Genomic DNA, 23,979 nt, shown 5'->3' on the forward strand with positions numbered 1-23,979 from the left:
TTATTTACTTATTTTCTCAAACAAATAAAAGCAAGTTTACTAATCAATTTTTCTTTGTATAGTGTGTTGTATTATTTTATAGTTTTGGTATTTTCCATTTACTGCCTAAAGTTGCCTACTGTCTACTAAAATGAAATGTCCTGCTAACCTAAAAGAGTTTATCAGAGACAGAAAACTAGTATATATAGACTGTTTTGTATAAAGTGATATTGTTCACAAAAAATAGATAAATATGCATAAATCTTATAACATCATGTACACAAAACAATATTGTCTTTCGTGCTGGCTTGGTGCCAAAAATAAATAATGAAATTGAACAATTTTATTTTTTGTCAAAGTAAAGTAATTTATAACATCAAAAATTTAGGTCATAATATAACATTTTTTTTTATGTAAATAATTTTTACTCTGAACAATTATACACCATTGTGATGAAAACTACATAAAGTAATAAATATATGTGATTTTTTTTTTGTATATCTATGATAAAAATTTGATTTTTGGTGAATTTTTTAAAGATAAAAAACTTAGTAATCTTAAGTGATGCAGTTTGTATTGGTGTTTTGAAGGGTAAAGTACAACAAACACGTTGTAGTAAAAGGGTTAAGTAGAGGGTAAGTAAATAAGAATAGAATTAATGAATATTGTAGTTTTATTGACTCTTAATATAAAAAAAGGACATTTTAAAACAATTAAAAAATGTATACCTTGAAGATTACCATCATCAGTTAATTAGACTGCAGTTTGAAAAAACTGTAGATCTGTAGATTCCCAATGTCATCTGTCTGTTTTTCCTTAATCTCAAAAATGGAGTTACATAGATGAAAGCTGAGACCATACATGGAAAGCTTGAGGCCAGGAGGTCCCAATTAACTATATATGAACTTTTGATACAAACCAGAAGTCATGTTATTTCAATTAAAAAATATTCTCCTGAAAGAGTTAGATCAGTGTTTCTCAGCGGGGTGATATCACCCTCATGTGGGTGTTTTTCCATGTTGAGGGAGTGATTTGTAACAATTTATATTTTGGGGGAGCGAAAAACAATTTTCTGGGTGATATAGTAAAACATTATATTAAGAATAATTAGATATTTTATTCGTTATATCCTACAATAATTAAACAAATAACAATATAGTAGTCACTAGTCTATTCAATGAAGTACGAATTTGGTGTTAGCCTTGGCCCTTGGCATCGGAATCTTGAAGTGAAGGGGGCAATACTATGTAATGGTTTTATTGAAGGGGGCGACAATTTGTTAGAGGTTGAGAAACACTGAGTTAGATAGATGACTGGCATGACCCTTCTGACAGGAAAAGTATAATGTACAGGGGCAAGACACTACTAATTTGAGGTAGAGAGCATATTTTAAATTAAATAAATTAAAAATATGATTAAAAATTGCAGCCCTGACATTGTGATGATGTCACAATAAATATTTGCTTGTTCATCCACCATTTGTTTGTTGTTTACTTACCATTTTTAGTGCCACCTTTAAAACAGCTAGTGTATAATTGAAGTAAAGATATCCACAATTTAAACTATCATACTGCAATTTACAATTACAAATTACAATTAAAGAATTAATGTTGAAAGCATTAATTGAGACTGGTGATGATTGCACACTATTAAGTATATGTTGAGGCTGATATCACAAAAAAAAACAGCTTTAAAATATCTATTTACTGAAGATAAGTTATAATTGATTTCTGATTACAATAAGCAAAGTTTTATATTTTAACTTATTAGAATTAATATATTCCAAAATTTAAAATTAAATGACTGATAAAAATATCTTTGTTTACAATAAATGAATTCTGCTGTATTTTAAAATTTTTTATTTATATCAAAATATTAAAATCTTGAATAATATTTAACATCAGTTTTTTCCCAATAAAAAAACTATATTGATGGTGATATTTTAATGTATAATGGAACTTGTAATAACTATTATAGTCAGAATATACAGATTTTTAATGTGATATAAGTACTGAAGAAAAATCAATTACTTTTTGTAGTTATTAATAGACAGGTTGAGGCCAAAGTTTTAAATGTGAAAATGTGTACGTAGGACGTTCAGCGCCTCTTTTCTATAAGCCTAGAAGTTTGACAATGGTGTTTGGAAAGTCAGTGGAATCATGCTCGACATTCCAAACACCATTGTCAAACTTCTAGGTTTACGGGAAAGCGGTGCTGAACGTCTGACGTACATGTTTTTGTGTTTAACACTTTGGCCTCAATCTAGCTATTAATTTTATTTTGTGACTATGTTAAGTGACACTTCACTTTTTTGAAATAAAATTTCTTTTTACATTAGTTTTAAATATTTGTTTTATTTTGAAAAATAACTGACAAATATAAAATATGAATTTTCAAATAACTTGGCTGACTTTAGAAACTTTATTTTTTCTGAAATCATTAATGTATATTTCCATTTCAATATTATTTTCAAAAGTGTGATTTAAATTTATGTAAATCATTAGCTAAATAATTATAACAATCATTGTCAGATTCAAGCCTTGAACCTGACAATAATTGTTATAACTGATAATGGCCATTTAAAATGATCAAAAGCATTTGTTCTCCAAAACTACCTACTAGATTTTAAGGTTTTCATGATTTATGTTATGTTTTATTCAGATAAAGTGATTACTAATTTTGAAATGATAGACTTTCTCTTAATTTAATGAGGCCAAAATCAGTATTGAGACTGATTTTGACCTCAATTTGATTTTGACTAATCCACATATATATATATATATGGTGTGAATTAGTATTATTAATTAATACTATAATAAATAGTTTAGGTTAGTAAAAGTATATTGTAGTTAGTGTGGTGGTAAAAAAATATTTTATTAAATCAATATCAATATGAGTTTCTGTTTTGTGATTTATTTTTATAATTTGGTATTCATTGTAAGTAACAACTAGAATATGATACAAAATTTTTCAAGATTTTAACAATTTAATTTTTATCAATAGTACTTTCAAATTTTACAGTTAGTAAATTTACATAATACTATATGATAGATAGTAATAATACAAAATTAGTGTTTCATTTTACTAAGAACTTACTAATATACTAATTATAATGTATACTTTCTCTGAAAGTATTGAATTTTTGTTTTTATTGATAGAATAATTTATTGGCTGCCAGAGAGGCATTTGATGAATTTTTTAAACATTATCCATATTGTTATGGTTATTGGAAAAAATATGCAGACATGGAAAAGAAAATGAGTACACCAGATAAAGCTGAAGAGGTATTTTTGTATTCAAAATATTTAAATATTTTAAATTTATTTATTAGAAGTAATCAAGCAATTTAATTTGAATAATTTAATTTTAATCCAATTTAATCAAATAATAATTTAATTAATAATAAGAATTTTATATAATTGAATTTAAAAATATATAAATATTTTAAAATTTAATAGGTATTTGAACGTGGTCTTCAAGCAATTCCATTAAGTGTTGATTTATGGATACATTATATCAATTTTTGTAAAACTCAGTATGCTGATAATGAAAATAATTACAAAAAAATAAAAGAGTAAGTTTATTTTATGTTTCATAATTAATGCTCATTATACAGTATGTACTGTACAATCTAATATTTATCATTTTCAGGCTATTATATAGATTTATTTTTAATATGAAAAATATAATTAGAATTAAATGTTACTAGTTTACATGTGTTTGATTTAAGCCAGTTTATGGTTAATTATCTTATATAGATTTTTATAAACATAACAGAATCATAATTTGTGTGTATAATTATATATTATGTACATTAAATTCTTGCTAATGTGGCCATTCTTTGCACAGAGGAGTAACATATTAGCAAGAGTGGATTACTGTGTGTGTAGGCCTAAAGGCAATGAGTGACATGACTTGTTTCTCTTTGGTACTGATTATTTTTGGAGATACAGTAGAACCTCGAAAACTCGGCTCTCGATAACCCGGCACTCCGGATAACTCGGCCACACCCTGGCAGGGCAAAAAAATCCTTAGTTAATTAATTTTCATTATAGACAGCTTTATAAAAGTATAAAAGCTCTCATAAAGTATTTTTCTGAGGTCTGATCAGGTAAATTACTGTACACAGTGTATTCATTAATTTTCATTTTCATGTAGTAAAGGCTCTATGCCTTCATAAAGTACGTACTTTTCCTTTGTTTATTTAAGGGTATTTGGGCAGTTTATTCTCTGTCGTATTCTCAAGCAAACAATACATACAAGTACAGTACAGTATTTTCTGAGGAAACACGCATACTTATCCTTTTTTAACCCCATTCCTGATAACCCGGCATTTTCACAAACTCGGCCACTCTTCGGTCCACATTAGGCCGAGTTTTCGAGGTTCTACTGTATATAGTGAACAAGAGAGAAACATAAGGGATATGCTGGATAATTGAGAAGTCAGATTAGCAAGAGAGTATTGTATTAAGAACTTTTTTTTCCTTGAATTTCTCTGTATGCACCTCTGAATTATTCCAGCTAAGTGATCATAAAACAGTCTTTATTATGAGAATATGCTTACATATACAATAAAAAGAATTACAGATTAGAAAAAGTTAAAAATAATGTTTTATTAAATAGAATTTTAAATATATTGGGACTTATGTATTGAGTGTGCATGACTATTGTTTCAGGATGATTATTGTAATTTGATGCATGAACTTTTAATTAGCCAGATGGTCACAAAGTAAAGATTAGCTTGCCATCATGAAGGATTTGGGTTTGAACTTAAAAAGGTAGAGAAAAAAAAAAGTCTATCCAACTTTCAAATATTTAATGTTTAAAAGTTTGTTGTGAGATCAGTTATATTTAATAATCAGAAATCCTTGATCATAAATAGTTTTGAGTAAAAAACAAACCCATTTTAAGTTATAGTGGTACCTCATACTTCGAATAACTCTGACTTCAAATGCTTCAGAGTTTGAATGCCAAATTTGACAAAAATCTGTGTCAGAGTTCATATGAGCCTTTGAAGTTTGAACTTCATGTGCAGTGGAAAAAATGCACCCGAAACCTTGCCATCTGTTGTGTGCCCAAGTAATCTCTCACGCTTGTATTATATTCAGTATGTTTTCAATGCTTTTTTACATTTTATTTTTGATGTGTTTGATTATACAGTTTATACTGTATTATGTGTTGTTTTTTAATTTTTAACAGTTTTTTCCTGCAATTTTTGTTTGTCAAAAGCTTTTTGGTACCCCATATATTTTGTAGCTTTAGTTAAAAAATTCCCAAACAGGACTTTTTAAACCAGATTTGACACATTCGAAGATTAGGAGCACCTTTCCCATACAAATTACAATTTCTTTTTACTGTTTGTATGGCATTATATTCTTTCCAAAACTCATAAAACATATGTCTTTCAAACTTAACAAAATGTGAAGCAACAAGTTTAAAATAAGCTTCTAAACAAAGAATACAATCTCATGTTAGAAATAATGTGTTAAATTTTACAATCGTTATAATTAACCACACATCTATGTTAAGTAATGACAGCTTTCAAAAATAAGCAAAAACTGCTTGTTAAACCCAGTATAACTTTTACGTATTACCATAGCATCTGAGAAGTGTGTGGAGGCAACGAAGTCTAAGAAGATTATTGTTGTTAAATAACTTGATTTAAGACAGTAGTTAAAGTAGTTAAATAAATTTTCTTATGTTTTCTAAACACTGATTGGATAAACAAAATAGAATTTTAGCATTTGATGTAATAATCAAGCCTATTGGATGACTTGATGATTACAGTCCATCAGGTTGTCATCATGTGAGGCAACTCATTTTTTGTTGAATATGCAGTTGTTGTTATTATTATTTTTTTCTGTAAGGTGGTTCTATCTATTTTTCCATTTCACTTCTTTTATCTATAATGAATTGCTAACAGAAATAAAATGAAAGAAATGGAGAGTGAAAAACAAAAAGACAGATAATGTCATCTAAACTAAATTCATCTGTTTAAATGTTGCCATTTTTCAATGGCAACTTCTTGAGGTACAGAGTATTTGCTGATACAGATAAGCAGGAATTTATGGTACTTAACCTAACCTAAATTTGCAATAGAAAAAGAACTAGTCTTATGCAGTTTTTTGTTATCTTTTTACTAATTTTGAGTAGTATTTTAAAAATAAATTGAATTTGAAGTTAATTTGCAAACTATTCATTGACAGAAAGAATATGGGTATCTGTTACAGAATAGCTATTTTTAAAACTTATAATAATGTAAATAAATAAATTTAAAATTATATATTATATTGAAAATATATGAAATTTTGTTATAATTTGTTCTTATAGTGTATTTGAAAGAGCTGTTGAAGCAGCTGGTAGAGAATTTCGTTCAGATAGATTATGGGATTTATATGTAAATTGGGAACAGGAAAATGGCAATTTGAAAGAAATTACAGGAATTTATGATAAATTATTTACAATACCTACTCAACTTTATAGTCATCATTTTGAAAAGTAAGTATCACTGTTTTTTTATACCATTTTTAATACTTATTTTTATTATAAAAAATTTCAGCCTTATATAATTGAAATAATTTAGATTATTTAAATTTAATTTTTCTTTGGTCTCTATTTTTTGAATTATTAAATTTATAGGATTAATAAAGACATTTAGTTTTAAAAAAATATCTAAATGTTTTATTAAGAATACAGTCGACCCCCCCCTATAACACTGTTGATTATTCTGTTTTATATGAATTCCATGTTGTACAGTCACTTAGATTTTACAAATACATGTGCTGGGCTGTGAACAGCAATGTTTTATAGTATTAGGTTTCTGAAAAATGAAATTTCTCCCTACAACAACACAAAGAGGTGTTAATTTTTTTTTTTTAATACATTAAAAGAATTTTTTAAAAAAAATTTGTAAATATTAAAAATTTTTAAACAGCAAAATATAAGAAAAATTATCAATGCCAATTATTTTAATCGAATAAATTGGTTAATTTAATACTCTGAGCAAAAACAAGTCTGAATTTTATATAAGATAATACTATCTTAATTATAATAAAAAAATTTGAATAATTTTCATTAAGTTACAAGATGAAAAGGAGGAAAGACTTGTTGGACTACAAGAAAGGTATTATTGAAGGCACGAGTCTCAAATGCACTGCTAATGGAAGAAGAAGGTAAAATTGATTGAGACAAAAGCTCCATTTCAAAATATAACAACAAATTCTGAAGTACCATTAGAAATTTAAATTTAGACACAAATTGAAATTGCATGAAAATGACAAATTGTACAAGATATACAGTTTAGTATGTCAACTACCATAGTCAATAAGACAATGGCAGCAACTTAAAAAAAAAATAATAATATAAAAGAAGACCATAACTGAAATTAAATACAAATCAAATTGCAGAACAGTTGAAATTAGCTAAATTTGTACAATTTGTTTTTTGATGAGAAAAAGTTAATTTGGACAACTCATGATCACCAATATTACTGGTATGGTTTAAGTAGAGTTCAAAGTTTCTTCAAAGCATGTTGGTGGTGGTTGCTCTGGTAATGGTTAAGCTTTTGACTTAAATGGGAAAACAAATTTGACTTTAATAAAAGTTGTTTAAAAAGCCAGAGATGTGCTGATATACTTTAAACCAGGGGTGTCCAACCCGCATCCCAAGGCAAGTTCCAATGCGGCCCAATAAACGTGTAAACAAAACCGACAAATGTTTTAATTTTTTTATTATTTATTTCTTTGAACGGCATAAACTCAAAAAAAAGTTTCACAAAGCCATAAACCTTTATTCATATTTTATTTTTGAGTGGAAAGAAAATATTTTCAAATACTTGGAGATATGTGAATGCGGAAGGATTACTAAATAAAGCTGGAGTTGTGACTCAAAGGATTATTCGCGTTTTTCACCGGATGCTCGCCCTTTGGTGTTTAAAAACAGATCTGAGATGTGTGTGGAGGCAACGAAGTCTAAGAAGATTATTGTTGTTAAATAACTTGATTTAAGACAGTAGTTAAAGTAGTTAAATAAATTTTCTTATGTTTTCTAAACACTGATTGGATAAACAAAATAGAATTTTAGCATTTGATGTAATAATCAAGCCTATTGGATGACTTGATGATTACAGTCCATCAGGTTGTCATCATGTGAGGCAACTCATTTTTTGTTGAATATGCAGTTGTTGTTATTATTATTTTTTTCTGTAAGGTGGTTCTATCTATTTTTCCATTTCACTTCTTTTATCTATAATGAATTGCTAACAGAAATAAAATGAAAGAAATGGAGAGTGAAAAACAAAAAGACAGATAATGTCATCTAAACTAAATTCATCTGTTTAAATGTTGCCATTTTTCAATGGCAACTTCTTGAGGTACAGAGTATTTGCTGATACAGATAAGCAGGAATTTATGGTACTTAACCTAACCTAAATTTGCAATAGAAAAAGAACTAGTCTTATGCAGTTTTTTGTTATCTTTTTACTAATTTTGAGTAGTATTTTAAAAATAAATTGAATTTGAAGTTAATTTGCAAACTATTCATTGACAGAAAGAATATGGGTATCTGTTACAGAATAGCTATTTTTAAAACTTATAATAATGTAAATAAATAAATTTAAAATTATATATTATATTGAAAATATATGAAATTTTGTTATAATTTGTTCTTATAGTGTATTTGAAAGAGCTGTTGAAGCAGCTGGTAGAGAATTTCGTTCAGATAGATTATGGGATTTATATGTAAATTGGGAACAGGAAAATGGCAATTTGAAAGAAATTACNTCTCCGCACTTGGGTCTATAATCCTTTGATTCACAACTCCAGCTTTATTTAGTATTTCTTCCAACATTGCAAGATTTGGCTACATTGGGCCAAATGTGGCTACTTTTTTTTTGCTTGACATAAAAAATATCATTTGGCTCTTTGGCTACTTTTTCGGCTATGTATTATTTATAATTATATTAATTGAATAAAAATATACTTTAAAATGGTGTTTCGTCGCTTTTCATTAATTAGAGACCCAAATAAAACAAATATTTGTGTTTTTCAAATAAATTTTCTTTAGTCTCTTTTATAATAAATGAATTTATCTATTTCTAAGTAAGAATTGAAAGTGTCTGTAGAAGTAATTTATTAAAATATCCGTTTTTCTTGATAAAGTTTTAATACTTATTATTATAATCTAGACATGTTAATTTATAAATATACTTGTATATTGGGCCAGAAGTATATATTATATATACTTGTGGCCCAAAACTCCTTGACTTCTTCCAATGCGGCCCAGAGAAACAAAAAGGTTGGACACCCCTGCTTTAAGCACATTAGCATTTAGAGAACAAACTGCTGGATCAAATTTCTGGGTTCAGCAAGATGTTTCATGTCTTGCATGTCACAGCTAGGTGGTTTAATAGTGATCAAATCAAACTACTGTAATGACTTACATGCAGCCAGGACTTAAATTCCATAGAGAAATCTATGGAGTGATTTAATTTATTTTATATATATGAATGGAAAGCAATATAATTTACATGAAGGAACTGAAAATGTGCTGTTTTGAATATTTAGGAAAAAATTCTGGTAGGAAGACTCAAAAAACTTATGGAATTAATAAAGAATTGTATTTTTAACCTAGCAGTAAAAATATGAAAAAGGATTATGTATTAAAGAGGAAGAAACCATATTTATAAAATCAGTTGTTGATTTTATTTACATGCTGAATTGGATAAAAATATGTAGTGTTTTTTTTTGTAACTAAATAAAAACAGATTAAAAACATGTATAGATTAAAAACATAATTTAAAATTTACAGTATTTTGAATCTAAAAACATTTTGTTAAAGCTAGAGTTTTTGTTACCATAGAAAAATATTTTTAAACATGTGATGTTACTACCAAGTATACAGAGGTTGAGTTGAATCAGTTAATATTGAATGATTTTGTGAGATAAGCAGTGGGTCAGAGGTTAAGCCCTTCTGTCCACTTACTCTGCACAAGGTTGGTAAAACTCGATCTTGCGGTCGTAGGATGGCTAGGAGGGCTAATCGAGTGGGGAGAGCATCGATAAGCGCAGGTGTCCTTTCAACGACAGGAGACAGGTTTAACAAAATAAACAAGCATTTATTTTAATATTAAAGCTAAGATACATGAGGCTATAACAATACATAGGCTAAATACAGTTAAATATTAGTTAACTATAAAACATACCACTCTAACAGCTCTAACGGCTATCCTGAGAGAGAGAGAGTTTACAGAGCTCTAAATACAAATACCTCCATAAGGCTATGACTAATATGCATTTGTTGAATGGGCCATATGAATCGTAGTCAGCACAGGAACTGTAGAATGGCGATAATCATGGAAGTTTGAATGGCTGTCATATGGCGATGTCCCTTTGGTCACAATGTCTGGTGTATGGAGACAAGATGCACACAGTAATAAGTATAACTTCCTTTGTTTGCCCAGTGCTTCTGGGGGCTTGAGCTTTTATACGCTTTTCGTGGGAAAGGAGTCACGTGATTGACTTCTGTTGACACAGTGCATTCCGATTGACTAAGTGTCAACTTTCCCATCTAAGTGTGTAAACAATCAGTGACCTCCGATATAATTCTCACCAAGAGTATTTTTTCATCGGAGTTGTTTACAAAGATTTTTCTGACATCTGCATAAAAATCACGGATTTCACACCATTCACTGCTTTCTTTAAAATTATACTTTCGAGTGTATTTTTAACATTTAGATTTAGATTACTCTCTCTCTTTAACATGGGTTTTCCTGACAATAAAAATTTTCTTTGTAACAAAGACTATTGGTTGACGTGTGACATGTGCTATCTGCACCACAGACGCGATTTACAATCGTGACGAGTCGTTGAGGCTGTTGACCTACTGTCATAGTTTCCTTTCCGTGTGATGATTCACTGTTTGTTGATAGTTCAGAAATTCTACACCAGTTTAAAGTCATTCGATGTAGGTTGTGTGTTCGATGCTAGTAGACTGCATTGTGGTTGTTGAGTTGACATCAGTCTCTTCTAAAGCACAAAGTTCACTTTCGCTTGACAACAACAAAAAAAATCACTTGGATTTTTCTTGTTGAACGGAGTTAGAGGTATATGTGTTATACCAATGTCGCAACTAATTGCTCTCTCTCTCTCTCTCTCTCTCTCTATGGTTCACATCTAATTGGGGACAAATGCCCTACCACTATCCCTAAGCATGATTAAATCTAGATTGAAATTTAAAATTGATGCAATTTAAAATTTGAGTTAAGAGATTGTTTTGGTGACTGACAGAGGTTTCTATGTCAGTACCCCAACGAGTCTCCACTTCCGTCGTCGGCTCCCATAGATATGGAGAAGGCATAGCCTCTCCATATCTATGGGATATCTATGGGAGCACATGGTCTCTTACATTTTCGGTGCATCGTCATTTCCTCTTTGTTTTCCGAGTTTCCTCTTTTTCCTCTTTTGTGAAAATCGGTTGGATGCAGAGCCGGATTAACCCACTTTGGGGCCCTAGACATTTTCTTCTTCCGGGTCCCCTCCCGGCTCTTTCAATTAATAAATCTTGTTACTATTATTTCTATTAAATTTCATATGGACACTGCAGCTGCTTTATAAAAAATAAAAGCAAAATTATTTAACAATATTTCACAGGATTTAAGAATACATATAGTTAATATTGAGTTGGGGAAAAAGAAATCCATTATTTTTACGTTTATTTCAAGACTTTATTTAACATAATTTGGATTGTCTGACTTGGGTCAAATATGCACCGTTTTTTTTTTATAATTTATTGCCATTTTAAAGGCAATTTCATAATGCCTCTCTCATAGAAGCCCTGGTCTCTATTGGTGAAAAACTCAACTAAGTGATTTTCACAATCTTCTCTTGATGTCAATTTCTTATCAATAAGGAAGATTTGCAATGATAAAAAAGATGGTAATTGCTTGGTGCTAGGTCCAGACTATAAGGTGGATGCATCAAAACTTTTCAACTAAGCTCTTTGAGTTTCTGGCGAGTTACTATAGACATGTGTAGCCTGGTGTTGTCCTGATGAAACACAACACTTCTCCTGTTGGCCAATTCTGGCCACTTCTGGTCAATCGCTAGCTTCAAATGGTCCAATTGTTGACAGTAGAGGTCCAAATTTAGTGTTTGGATGATTTCTTTCCAGTCCTAACCTAAAAATACCACATGGGAAAAAGTTTTCTAGAACTTGTCAAGAGCGTCTCTCTAACTTGTCTGTAAACCTTCCATCTTTGTCCATAAATATATGTGCATACTACAATGAGATAAACTTAAGAATGTATATATATGTGCTTATTTTGTAGAATCCAATACATGTATCACATATATATATGAGAGTATAAATTTTTTATATTAAATTAAATAAATTTAAATTTATTTTTTAAATGCTGTATTAAAAATTAAATAATTTACAAAATATATAATATGTTTGGCTATGTTTCATGTTCCATTTTTCCATCTTTTCTAAATGACATTTATGCTTGAAGTTATTTGTACATAAATGAAGAGAACAGTGATTTTTACTTTCCTGGCTCTTTTACATATAACAGAGGGAAAGTATGGTGCTCAGTCAAAACACGATCCCTCAAGATTTTTAAATTTTTGGACTCAGGACCTTGAAATATCAAGAAATGCAAAAAATTCAGAGTTTTTCTGTCTGTATGGATGTTAGTGTATGTGTGGAGCACGATTTTGTTCACCCTTTTTGAAACTTTTGTGCTTTTTGTCAAAAATTTTTGAAGTTATGCAGGGAGGTTTGTGTATTAAGGGAATTGTTGCTATTAAATTTTGATGGTGAACAGGGTAGGGGAGATAAAGGAGGGCCATGTGTTATATCTTGAGTAGGGTCAGCTTTAATGACAATTTTCCTCATTAGCATTTACAATTAAATTTTTTAATCTTTTTGTCTTTACTTATTACATTTTTGTGTATATATTGTTGACTTTGTTTATTATTAGGACTTATTATACTGATGAAGTTTTTGATTAGCAAAGAGGAAATCCAAGTTAAAAGAAAATATCTTTATTTTCACCTGTAACACTTTTTGTGTTTAGGACTTGAAGACCTCACTCTTCAGTAGGTTTACATTATTTACTTTATTGTTCAATATTAAAACATCAATATTGACATAAAGTATCCAAAAAAAACCTAATGTTATTGTATAATAAACTTCACCAGTATAATAAGTCTGATTAATAAACAAAGTCCAAGTAGACATTATATACACAAAAAAGCATTTACAATTTTTTATAAAACCCATCCCTACCCTCAAAATTAAGCTTTTTGCCATTTAATAATAATTAAAAATATAAAAAGTGTTTTTAGTAATATATAACAGATGGTGCAACACATGGAATTTTAAATGTTGTCAGGGAAAGTTAAGCAATTTTTTTCTGGATTTTTAAAAAATAAATTGGTATCTATCTTGTTTCATCAATATATCTTTAAGTTTACTTCTTAAAGGTTTATTTATTTCACAAGTTCAAAAAAGGTTATTTTTATGAAATTTTTGTGTCAATGCCAAACTAATGTGGTATTTTCCTAGGCATGTATTAATTTATGTATTAACTTGTAATAAAATGTCTTATTGTGATTTTCATATAGCAAATGAAGTAACTTATATATGTATTTTAACATTTTAAAATTTGGCATTTTAAAAAATCATAATTTTTTCTCTATTATGTTAATTTTGATGCAGTTGTCATAATTATAAAATAATTGCATCATAGTTTGAATAATTTTTGTAATTTCATTGGATGAACTAGTTACTGTTAACCTAGCAAAAATTAAGAAATTATCTAACCGTTTTAAATTATTGAACTGATTTAAGGATATGAATTAGTTTAAATGAAGAATGATTTTTCGAGCACATACCTGTGAACTTCATAATTTAAATATGAATTATTTTATTGGTGATAATGTAATTTTGTTTTAAAAAATTTTATGTATCAAAGAGTATTAATATTATTTTTTTTTAAAATAGATTTCAGGAACATATCAAATCAAACATTCCTAAAGATATATTATCAACAGATGAATTTCTTGAACTGCGCCAAGAATTTGTAACTAGTACTAAAAAAATGGAACCACCTATAGATGAAGAAGAGGGTGTTGAAGATGCTCCACCCCCAGGAGTTGATGATGAAGCTCCTCCTGGTCTTATAGCATTTGACAAAACAGATAAAGATGCTGTAAGTAATTTAATCCTTTGTATATAGTGAAACAATTTAAATTTTAGTATAGTTTTTTTATGGAGTGGGAATAGATGAATGGAGTATTAACAATGTTAATGCTCTCATGATAATTCACTAAGTTATTTCAAATGTATGGCATCAAATTGTTTTCAGGAATGATTTTCATCACTATCTGCCATATATATGGGAAGTTATAGACTATTGTTGTGCTTGATCATACACCATTTCATACAATTTCATATCTGACTTCAGATGTTTGTTTTAATGAAATTGATGTTTGAATTATTACTTTAATTTCTGGTGAGTTTATAATACATAAATCAGACTGGAAAATTTCAAATTTGGACATAAAGTACTTAAATTAATTTTATTTTTAGTTATGTTGATCATAATAATGAAAAATTAAAATATTTTCAGACAAATGATGATGAAACCAAATATTTGAAAGAAAAAATACTTGAAAGAAGAAGAGCAATATTTGTCATTAATGAAGAAGAAGTTAGTAAAAGATGGGCTTTTGAAGAAGGTGTAAGTAAATTTTTGTTCTGTAATTGTGTGTCACCTCTGTCTGTCTAATAAATTGGAGATTTAACATTTAAATTTTTTTTAGATAAAAAGTAATATAACTATGGCAAAAAGATATGAAAAAAATCATTGTTATATTCTTTAATATTTTATTTATTTAAAAAGATACATTTATCTTAAGACGTATATTAAGTTATTTGAAAAATTATTTAATAAGATCAAACAAAATTTCTGTTTTTCTTGAGTATATGAATAAAATATAACTAATTACTAAATTAAATATTTTTTGTTTATTGAAGATCATTGTATACCTAACTCTTTTTACATGATTTTGAAATAACATGGCGAAAGAAAAAACTCTGACACTATTTAAAAATTTAATAAAGTAAAAAATTATCATCAATGTGAGCAAATGAAACAAAAAGAAGAAAGAGTTGATGAAAAATAATTTATTAGTTCATATAAGGTTTTCAAGTATTGCATCACACAATCAGTTCATTTTTGAAGTATCATTAGATCATAACATTTTTGTCAGAGTGAAATGTATAGGTTGTACTATTAGGTGTATTAATTAAAGAATAAAAAGGTAGATATGACTGTTTTACAAGTTTGTGGTATGTCTAATTTACAAGTCTAATTAAAATATTTTAATTCGAATTTTTACAGTATATTACAAGTTAAAAATGTCTAAATTTATTAAGGAAGGGAAAAGAAAAGCCATTTTTTTAGAAACAAAAAAAATATTGGACTGCCTTGTGAGTGGTGAAAGTTCAACATATGTGGGCAAATGTTTTGGTTTGAACAAGCAACTGTCAGAACAATTAAGCAAAATGAGAATTCTGTATGAAAATCTATCATCTGTGGATCACAACTTAGCTCAAAAACATTATCATTCAGTAGAGATGCTGTCTTAGAAAAAAATGGAAAAGTTTTGGGTGCTTTGGATTGAGGATTTGGTACAAAAGAGTGTACCTGTGGATGGAAATTTTATAAAGCAGAAGGCACTACAAATTTATTTTAAAAAAAGATTACAGGAATTGGAACCAACAAGTCTTCAAGGTAACTCTTCAAGTCTTCAAGGTAACTCTAGGTAAAAAAAGGAATTTTCTGCTAGTGAACGATGGCTGACAGGATTTTCAAAAAGAAATGCATTTCACAATATTAAAATTAAAGAGGAAATTGCAACTGCAGATATGCATTGCCAAGATCTTTCCAGAAAAACTAGCCAAAATAATAACAGAAGGTATCTATGTTCCTGACCAGATTTTCAATTCTGACAAACAGGTCTGTACTGGAAGAAAATTTTCATCACTTTTTTACATGCTTTTTGAATGAAATGTGGTTACTTATTTCATTTTCATTTTACACAGTTTTTTAATAACTTCGAACGTATCTCCTATTTTACTATAGGAAATGTATTTTTTTCATGGATTTTTACATGAAATTTTGAGGAACATATCTTCTGTGTATAAGAAGAGTTGAGAGTAATTGGTTTGGATTGTTGTAATAAAAAACAAAAAAAACAATTGGTATAATTACTTTCTATAGTGATATAGAATATTTAGCATCTCATTAATGTCATTAAAAGCTGTATTCTTGCTCATAACATGTTTTTGGTATTTGCTATATATATAGCTTTATGGGTTTTTTTAAACCTGAAATAAACGAATTTTCTCAGTAGTTAGTTAGAATTAAAAATTACAGTTTTAATTAAATTTGTAAGACTGCTTATGAAATAACCTGCAGGTGCAGATGAATCATTTTGTGAAAGTTAGTTTCTGTTGGGTCATTGTAAATGAAATGGCTGTTTTTTAAAATTTAAACTTCCCAGCCTTGTAGTTCAACTTTTTTCCACGTGAACAGTGCTGTATGTTTGCAATTGGAAGAACACACATATAATATGTGGATTTAAAAATGTTATTTATATTAATCTCATTTATATTTTGTTTTTCACATGTTTAAGAGTACTTTTCCTGATGGCATGGAAAAAAGGGAAATTGAATAATTTTCTTTTATGAGTAGGGGTTGCTTTGGTTGCATTATGCAGGGACATAATTCAGCCAAGCAACCCGAAATAACAATAAAACTTTTGGTGAAGATTCTGTGAGTGAACAGACCATCAGGTGTTTGTTCAAAAAATTTTATTCTGGGAATACAAATCTCAGAAATCAGAATTGAAGAACATCATTGAATCAGAACATCACCTGACTGTCCAGGAAATCATAGAAAGGTTGAATACACTGAACATTAATCAACCATTTCTCAACCTCTAAACATGTTAGGGAAAGTTAAGAAGCTCAACAAATGGGTACCACACGAACTTAATGAGAGAGATAAGGAGCATCATTTGGAGGTCTGCTGCTGTTTAATTATTTGTCACAAAAATGAAAGTATTGAAATGAAATTCTTTCCCATAATCTTATTCTTTAACAGACTGTCACTTTTTTATACATTTGGACAGTTTTTTGGCAAGGAAAGTCTTCAAGGAAGAGGGTGCAATAAAAAGTACCTAATGACTTTTTGGCTTCTCATTCTCGTGATAGCTCTCAAATTGGTGTTAATGCATTTCTATTGCATTGGGAAAAATGTGTTAATGTTTGTGGAGAAAATTTTGATTGAATATGTAAGTTTTAAATTAAATTACAGTCAACCCCCCTATAACACTGTTTATAATTCCGTTTTATATGAATTCCATGTTGTACAAGTTACTTAGATTTTACAAATATGTGAGTCATTCCCAGCCTGGCACATGTATTTGTAAAATTTAAGTGACTCATACAACATGGAATTCATATAAAACAGAATTATCAACAGTGTTATAGGGGATCGATTGTAATAAATGTTTAAAGTCAGAAGTAAAAATCAACCATTTCATTTGCAACATTCTAATATTTCTGTTTTGGCTGCAGTTTATACTCCAGTGTGTATAGTTCAATATTTAAAAACTTAAATTCTGAGGATGATACTTAAGCATTAAAGGACAATATTTAATTTTGAATAGAAATACTTAAAAAAAGGGTTCGATTAGGGGTGTCCAGCCCGCGGGCCGCATGCGGCCCAAGGCAAGTTCCAATGCGGCCCGATAAAGGTGTAAACAAAACCGACAAATGTTTTAATTTTTTATTATTTATTTCATAAACTCAGAAAATAAATTCAAAAGCCATAAACCTTTATTCATATTTTAGTTTTGAGTGGAAATGAAATATTTTTATGTACTTGGAGATGTGTGAATGAGGAAGGATTACTAAATAAAGCTGAAGTTGTGACTCAAAGGATTATAGACCCAAATTTGGTGAAAGGAGAGAAAAGACGAAAGATAAAAAGTTGTCAGAAAGGTTAAATAGTTCTGTTAGGCAAATATTGAGTCTTAATTTTCCAACCTTTCTCACTTTCGTTATCGTTTAACATATCATTTATAAATATATTAGTTGAATAAAAATGCACTTTAAAATGGTGTTTCGTCGCTTTTTATTAATCAGAGACTCAAATAAACCAAATAAATGAATTTATCTATTTATAAGTAAAAATTAAAAGTGTCTATAGAAGTAATTTTTTAAAATATCCTGTTTTGTGATAAAGTTTTAATACTTATTATTATAATCTAGACATGTTAATCCTTAAATATACTTGTATATTGCACAAGTATATATTATATATACTTGTGGCCCAAAACTCCTTGACTTCTTCCAATGCGACCCAGAGAAACAAAAAGGTTGGACACCCCTGGGTTAGATGTTTTGTAGTCTAATCAACAAAAAGTTGTCACTAAGAGAAAGGAGTATGTATTATCAAGTCTAAGAGTGAATAGCTATTTTTAGCTATTAGTATCCTTTTTAGGAAATGGTCTCTAAAATTAGCCAGTTTTGTGTACGTCTTCTTTTTTGGACATTTTGATTTTTTCACTTATGAATACTTGGAAAGAATGACAACTTTGACAAAATATGGCATACAAATTGGAGGATGCCAATCTCTTATTATATAAGGCACTAGTTGGAAATTGTGGATTTAAGTAATTTTAAGCTGTAGTCATAAATTATCTGATAATTTTCTATGTTATTTCATTGTAATGAGTAAAGAATCAGACATACAAAATTTTATTTGATTCATCAGACATACAATGTCAGTTGAATCACAAGAATCTATAGAAGTGATCCTTAAAAAAAATCAAATCATTAATTGAGCAAAAATTGATGAACATTGCTGTTAGTGAAAGTAATTTACATTTGTCAGTTCACTGTGTTTCTGTTGGTTTCAGTGGTAGAAACAAATGCAAGAGGCTGAAGGAAACACAAATCCTGCAGCTAAGAAAAGATTGCAAAGCATTTCCAATTGCATTTTGCTCAAAGATTACAGAGAAATGCTACTATACAGCAAAATTGTGAAAGGTTCTTCTTGCTTGTTTTCTGAGGTTAAGACAAATTTTACATTATGAGCATCATGTGTGCTGTTTTGGAGGATTTTGTTAAAAAGATTAAATTTCAGCAATGACAGTTGATGTTATGAAAGGAAACTATGAAGAACTTTACATGTCCATTGTTGTCAAGAAGTTAATGACAGAATTCAGATAAATTGATTGTCTGTTTAAAAAAGAGTCTAGAAAGAATACAAGCAAAGTAAGGTGCTGGTGAAATTTTTACAAAAAAATTTAATTCTCAGAAAAGCTGATGGTGAAAGAGCATTCTCTACAAATAAAATATTCTTTGTTGGAATCTACACTAAGACTTGCTTGCAGTGCAGAAATCAGGACATTAATGAGCTATTATTTATTGTGACATGTCAGAATGCCAGGCTGAAATTTTTAATCTATTTAATTTAAAATATATCTCTCCATTTCAAATTAGTACTGTAGTGTCTTACACCATACTTTTCTGTTAGCAACAGAATCTTTGCTTGTCATCTATCTAACTCCTTTTGGGAAAATTTTTGAATTGAAATAACGCGACTTCTGGTTTGCATTGGGAGTTTGTATATAGTTAATTGGGGCCTTCTCCTAAGCTTTGCATATCCAGTCTTGATTGATTGCCAATAAAAAATGGGAACTTTATGTTGGGTTGGTCAAGAAGTCCATGCATTTTCTTATGTGAAAATAACAGACCATTTTTTCATAGAAAATAAAAATTTTATTCAGTAATATATTGACTATTTTTATCCAGTGCTTTTTGCCATCTTTCAGGTAGCTTCATAATTCATTGTTCAAAAAATTTATGGATTTTTTTTATTTTTTGGTGAAAAGCTGTTCTAAGTGCTGTTTTACATCATCATTGAAATGGAGCATTATTTATTTAAAGAACTTTGAAGGGAGTGAAACAAGTGGGTAATTGGAAGAGGCAAGGTCAGGTGAATATGGAGGATGAGGTACAATACCCCAGCCAAGCTCCAACAATTTTTGTTGGGTTTGCAACAACACATGTGGTCAGGAGTTACTTGTGGTGGAAGAGGATGCCCTTGCAATTCACCAATTCTGGGCATTTTTCCTGAATTACTGCATTTAATTTGTCCAGCTGGACACAGTATACATCAGAATTGATCATTATGTTTTGCAGAAGCAGCTTGTAAAACAAAATACCTTTTCAATCTCACCAAATTGAGAGCATGATTTTGTTTGGATGAAACCCTGCTTTTGAAGTGGGTTGCAGTGGTTTACCATGCGTCTCTCGTGATCTTTTGCATTTAATGTTGACATAAATGATCCATTTTTCACCCCCTGTCACCATTTGATTCAGAAACGGGTTGCTTTCTTCATGTTTTTTAAGTGAATTACAGCTGGAAATGTGAGCAATGTGATTGGTTTCATTACGTTTGTCTGGAATCCAAATATCAAGCTTAAACATCTGCTGCATCATAAGGCATGGATTACTATTGACTAATTATTTTACTTGATTGCTGTCAATTTTAACTAACTGACCTGATCGTGGTGTATTTTGAACAGAAAAATCTCTGGAACAAAATTCTGCAAACCACTTATATGTCATACACATTCTTTCAAGGCATCCTTACCATGCACCTCACATGTCTTTTTTGCAAGTTTGCACTATGTTCTTGCCATTGTTAAAATGAAAAAGTATAATATATCAAAAATGCATGTTTTGTTCAGTAATCTTTTGAATACTGACAAATGAAATGAACCTAATTGTCAAGCTTTATTTTTGACAAGTGACATTTCATTGACACTTGTCAAAAACCACTTGTTTTTAAGGTTTTAAAACTACTAATAATTGTTTTTCATTGTCTATCAGCAAAAACTGCACAGAGTTTTTGGCCAACCCAATATTTTTGAGCATATTATATTGTACAACAAAATAATCATTTTCAGTACTTGTGATTAGCTTCAAATACTTGAAAAGTCAGAAATTGTCAAAAGATTCAATGTTGATGTTTTAAGATGAATCTAATCAGCTTGCACACTAATCTATACTATGAGAATTAAGTTTCTGATAATGATAAGATCATGATTCTAATTTAAGAGAATTAACATGTGATGAATACTGACTTCAGCTTAATTTGTAAATAATTGCTGTATTCAACATTTTAGAAATAGTGCTTTTTTAAGAATTTGATCTTTGATTTTACTCGAATTAGCTCTTTTTAACTTGAACTTTTATGTTTTTATAGTTTAACTGTAAGATTATTAATTGTTTATTGGTCTTCCTAGGCCCTTGTGCCACAAAACTCCAAATCCAACAAACCATCAATTGTAATAATGGAAATTTTATTGCATTTTTCTAGATATAATAATATAGAAAAAAGATCAATAGATTGCATTTACTTTTTCTACATATAATAAAATGCAAATGTATTTAAAAAATACATATATGTTTAAAAATTGCCTAATGGATATTTATTTGACAGTTTTTAAAGAAATATCTTGATTCAGCACCAAGAGATTCAGATTTTAAGAAGTGAAATTATATTTGGTATTTTTGTTTAGAGAATCAGATATCATTTTGAAATATTTGTTCTAAATTATTTTCTGGTAATTTTTTTGTTTTATAAGTTTTACAGTACTTGAACATCGTTACATCAGTGAAATTGAATGTCTGACTTAAAGTTGCATGACTTTGAATAAATTATTGATTTTATTTTTTATTATTTATTTTTAAGTATTATTTGTACTTGTTTACTTGTAGATTAAGAGACCATACTTTCATGTTAAACCTCTGGAAAGAGCCCAGTTGAAAAACTGGAGAGATTATCTTGATTTTGAAATGCAAGAAAGCCCTTATGAAAATGTAGTAGTATTATTTGAACGCTGTATGATTGCTTGTGCATTATATGAAGATATGTGGATGAAGGTAAGAATGATTGTCTTTCTAAATTTGTTTGTATATTGTTAAATTATGTTTAAAAATGTAAGTGTACAGAAGCATTACAAATTATATTATAAAAATATTTGCATTTATTATTTTTATTTATTATTATTTTTTTTTAATATAAATAATTCAGATGTTATTTTATTAAGTTCAACACAATTAAGCTAATTGTTTGATTCTTATTTTAGTAACCATTATTTATGATTAATTAAACAAATTTTTATTATTTGAAGTTTTAAAACAATATGATAGAAACTTTTCATCTCTATCTTAATACTTCTATATTAATGTGTAAAATATGAATTGTTGTTTGCTGTTAGGTAATTTGTGCATTTTTTCCCCTCTTGTAGCTATTGGTAACATTGTAACAATTCACTGGCAATTGCAAATAAACAATTAAATAATTAAATATATCTTAGCAAAAATTTATTTCATTTTATTTATTTATATTAAGAAATAATAAATAAAATAAAATTAATAAATATAAATAAATAAATAAAACTTTAAAAAAAATTAAGTTTCAAATGATGATAGGCTTTGATCCTTAGTGCAAAAATTATTAGCAGCAGAAAGCCCATATTCACTTCAAATTGATATCAACTGAATAAGAGCTAATATAGCAAGATAATTTTCTAAATTTGATAATATAGTATCAGTATATTTTTAAAAAATTGAACTGTTTTTATAATTGGTTATAAGAATCAAAAAGATGTATTTTCACACATTTCTTGAATTAAACTTTTTGATATTGATAATGACATGGACTCTAGTTAAGCTTTATCCTGAATTTTTATTTACTTTGGTGAATTTAAATTAAATGTTTGAACATTAAATATTAATGTTTAAAAACTGAGAAATTTTATTTCTACTTTTGCATTAAAAAACCATTTAATTGAAACAAATGAACTGGTTTTCAAATAGTAAGAAAAATCTGGTTAGTGAGTTATAATTAAAACTGATTTGTATATCCTAATTTTTTTTTTTTCAAGTATTTTCAAACTTTATTTAGCAGTAGGAAATTTTCCCTGTTGTTGGGGGAGAAGTACATTTTAAATTAGTAGAATACAAATTATTGAAAATTTATAACAGTACAATAGTTGTAATAGTTATTTTATAATCAGTTACATTTTAGTTTTACTTTGATATGTTTAACAATGAATTGATGATATGTTAAACAATGATATGTTTAACAAAAAATTACAAATCACATTTTATATTAATAGTAGTAGTAATACAACAGTATATATAATAAGCATTATTTTTTTTTTCTAATTTACTTTGATAAGTCTAATTAGTTAACATTTTTGTGCTTTTGATAAAGAGATATTACATATTATTATATTTGTTACCAGAATATCCACTATGAATATTTGTTTATAATAGTCTACTTAACCACTTGCTGCACCAGTGTTTTTAGAGGAATTTTTAATTAAACATAAAAAATACTTAAAACTGAAAAAAAATGAAAGAAATGCGTTAATTTTGAAGGAAAAGCTTCTAATTTTATTTTCCTTTGTCTTGCCTTTCTGTGAAATTTGACACTGATGAGTCATTGTTTACACAGCTGGATGATCTTGAGAACAGCTGGAGTCAGATTTCCTGTGACATTCTCATAGAAGTCTCGGGAGGCGATGGGTTTATAGTAGGGTGAATACTAGTTGGCCGTATATTTTTAAATATTTTTAAAAAATTAAAATTTTTATTGCGATTTCCAACCCCCCTAGTTAATTAAATTTATATATAACTAGCTACAAGGACCTGCTTCGCTGGGTTTTTTTCATATATATAAAAGACTGTTTTTCTAAGTAATATAGAATCTAGCTGCAAGGACCCGCTTCGCTGGGCAAAAAGTAACGATAGTGAAGATTAAGATAATTACATTATAGCTAATCTTACCCGTTTTCACAGAATGCAAGAATTAGGTCCCCCGTTTCCAGACTAATTAGAGAA

General features: G+C 28.6%; 1 protein-coding gene across 1 annotated transcript in view; it reads left to right on the top strand.

The window, feature by feature from the left end:
- The window catches only part of LOC111618319 (pre-mRNA-processing factor 39-like), a 113,002-nt gene that overhangs the window by 48,952 nt on the left and 40,071 nt on the right, over positions 1–23,979 (top strand). Inside the window, exons 5-10 of the mRNA XM_023359819.1 lie at positions 3,138–3,263; positions 3,438–3,553; positions 6,310–6,477; positions 13,984–14,191; positions 14,612–14,722; positions 21,847–22,011. Coding sequence (XP_023215587.1) covers positions 3,138–3,263; positions 3,438–3,553; positions 6,310–6,477; positions 13,984–14,191; positions 14,612–14,722; positions 21,847–22,011 — 894 coding nt within the window. The remainder of the gene's footprint in view (positions 1–3,137; positions 3,264–3,437; positions 3,554–6,309; positions 6,478–13,983; positions 14,192–14,611; positions 14,723–21,846; positions 22,012–23,979) is intronic.

Source organism: Centruroides sculpturatus, unplaced genomic scaffold (assembly GCF_000671375.1).
Source record: "Centruroides sculpturatus isolate CEXI.00-Female unplaced genomic scaffold, Cexi_2.0 scaffold92, whole genome shotgun sequence".
NCBI classification, from domain to species: domain Eukaryota; kingdom Metazoa; phylum Arthropoda; class Arachnida; order Scorpiones; family Buthidae; genus Centruroides; species Centruroides sculpturatus.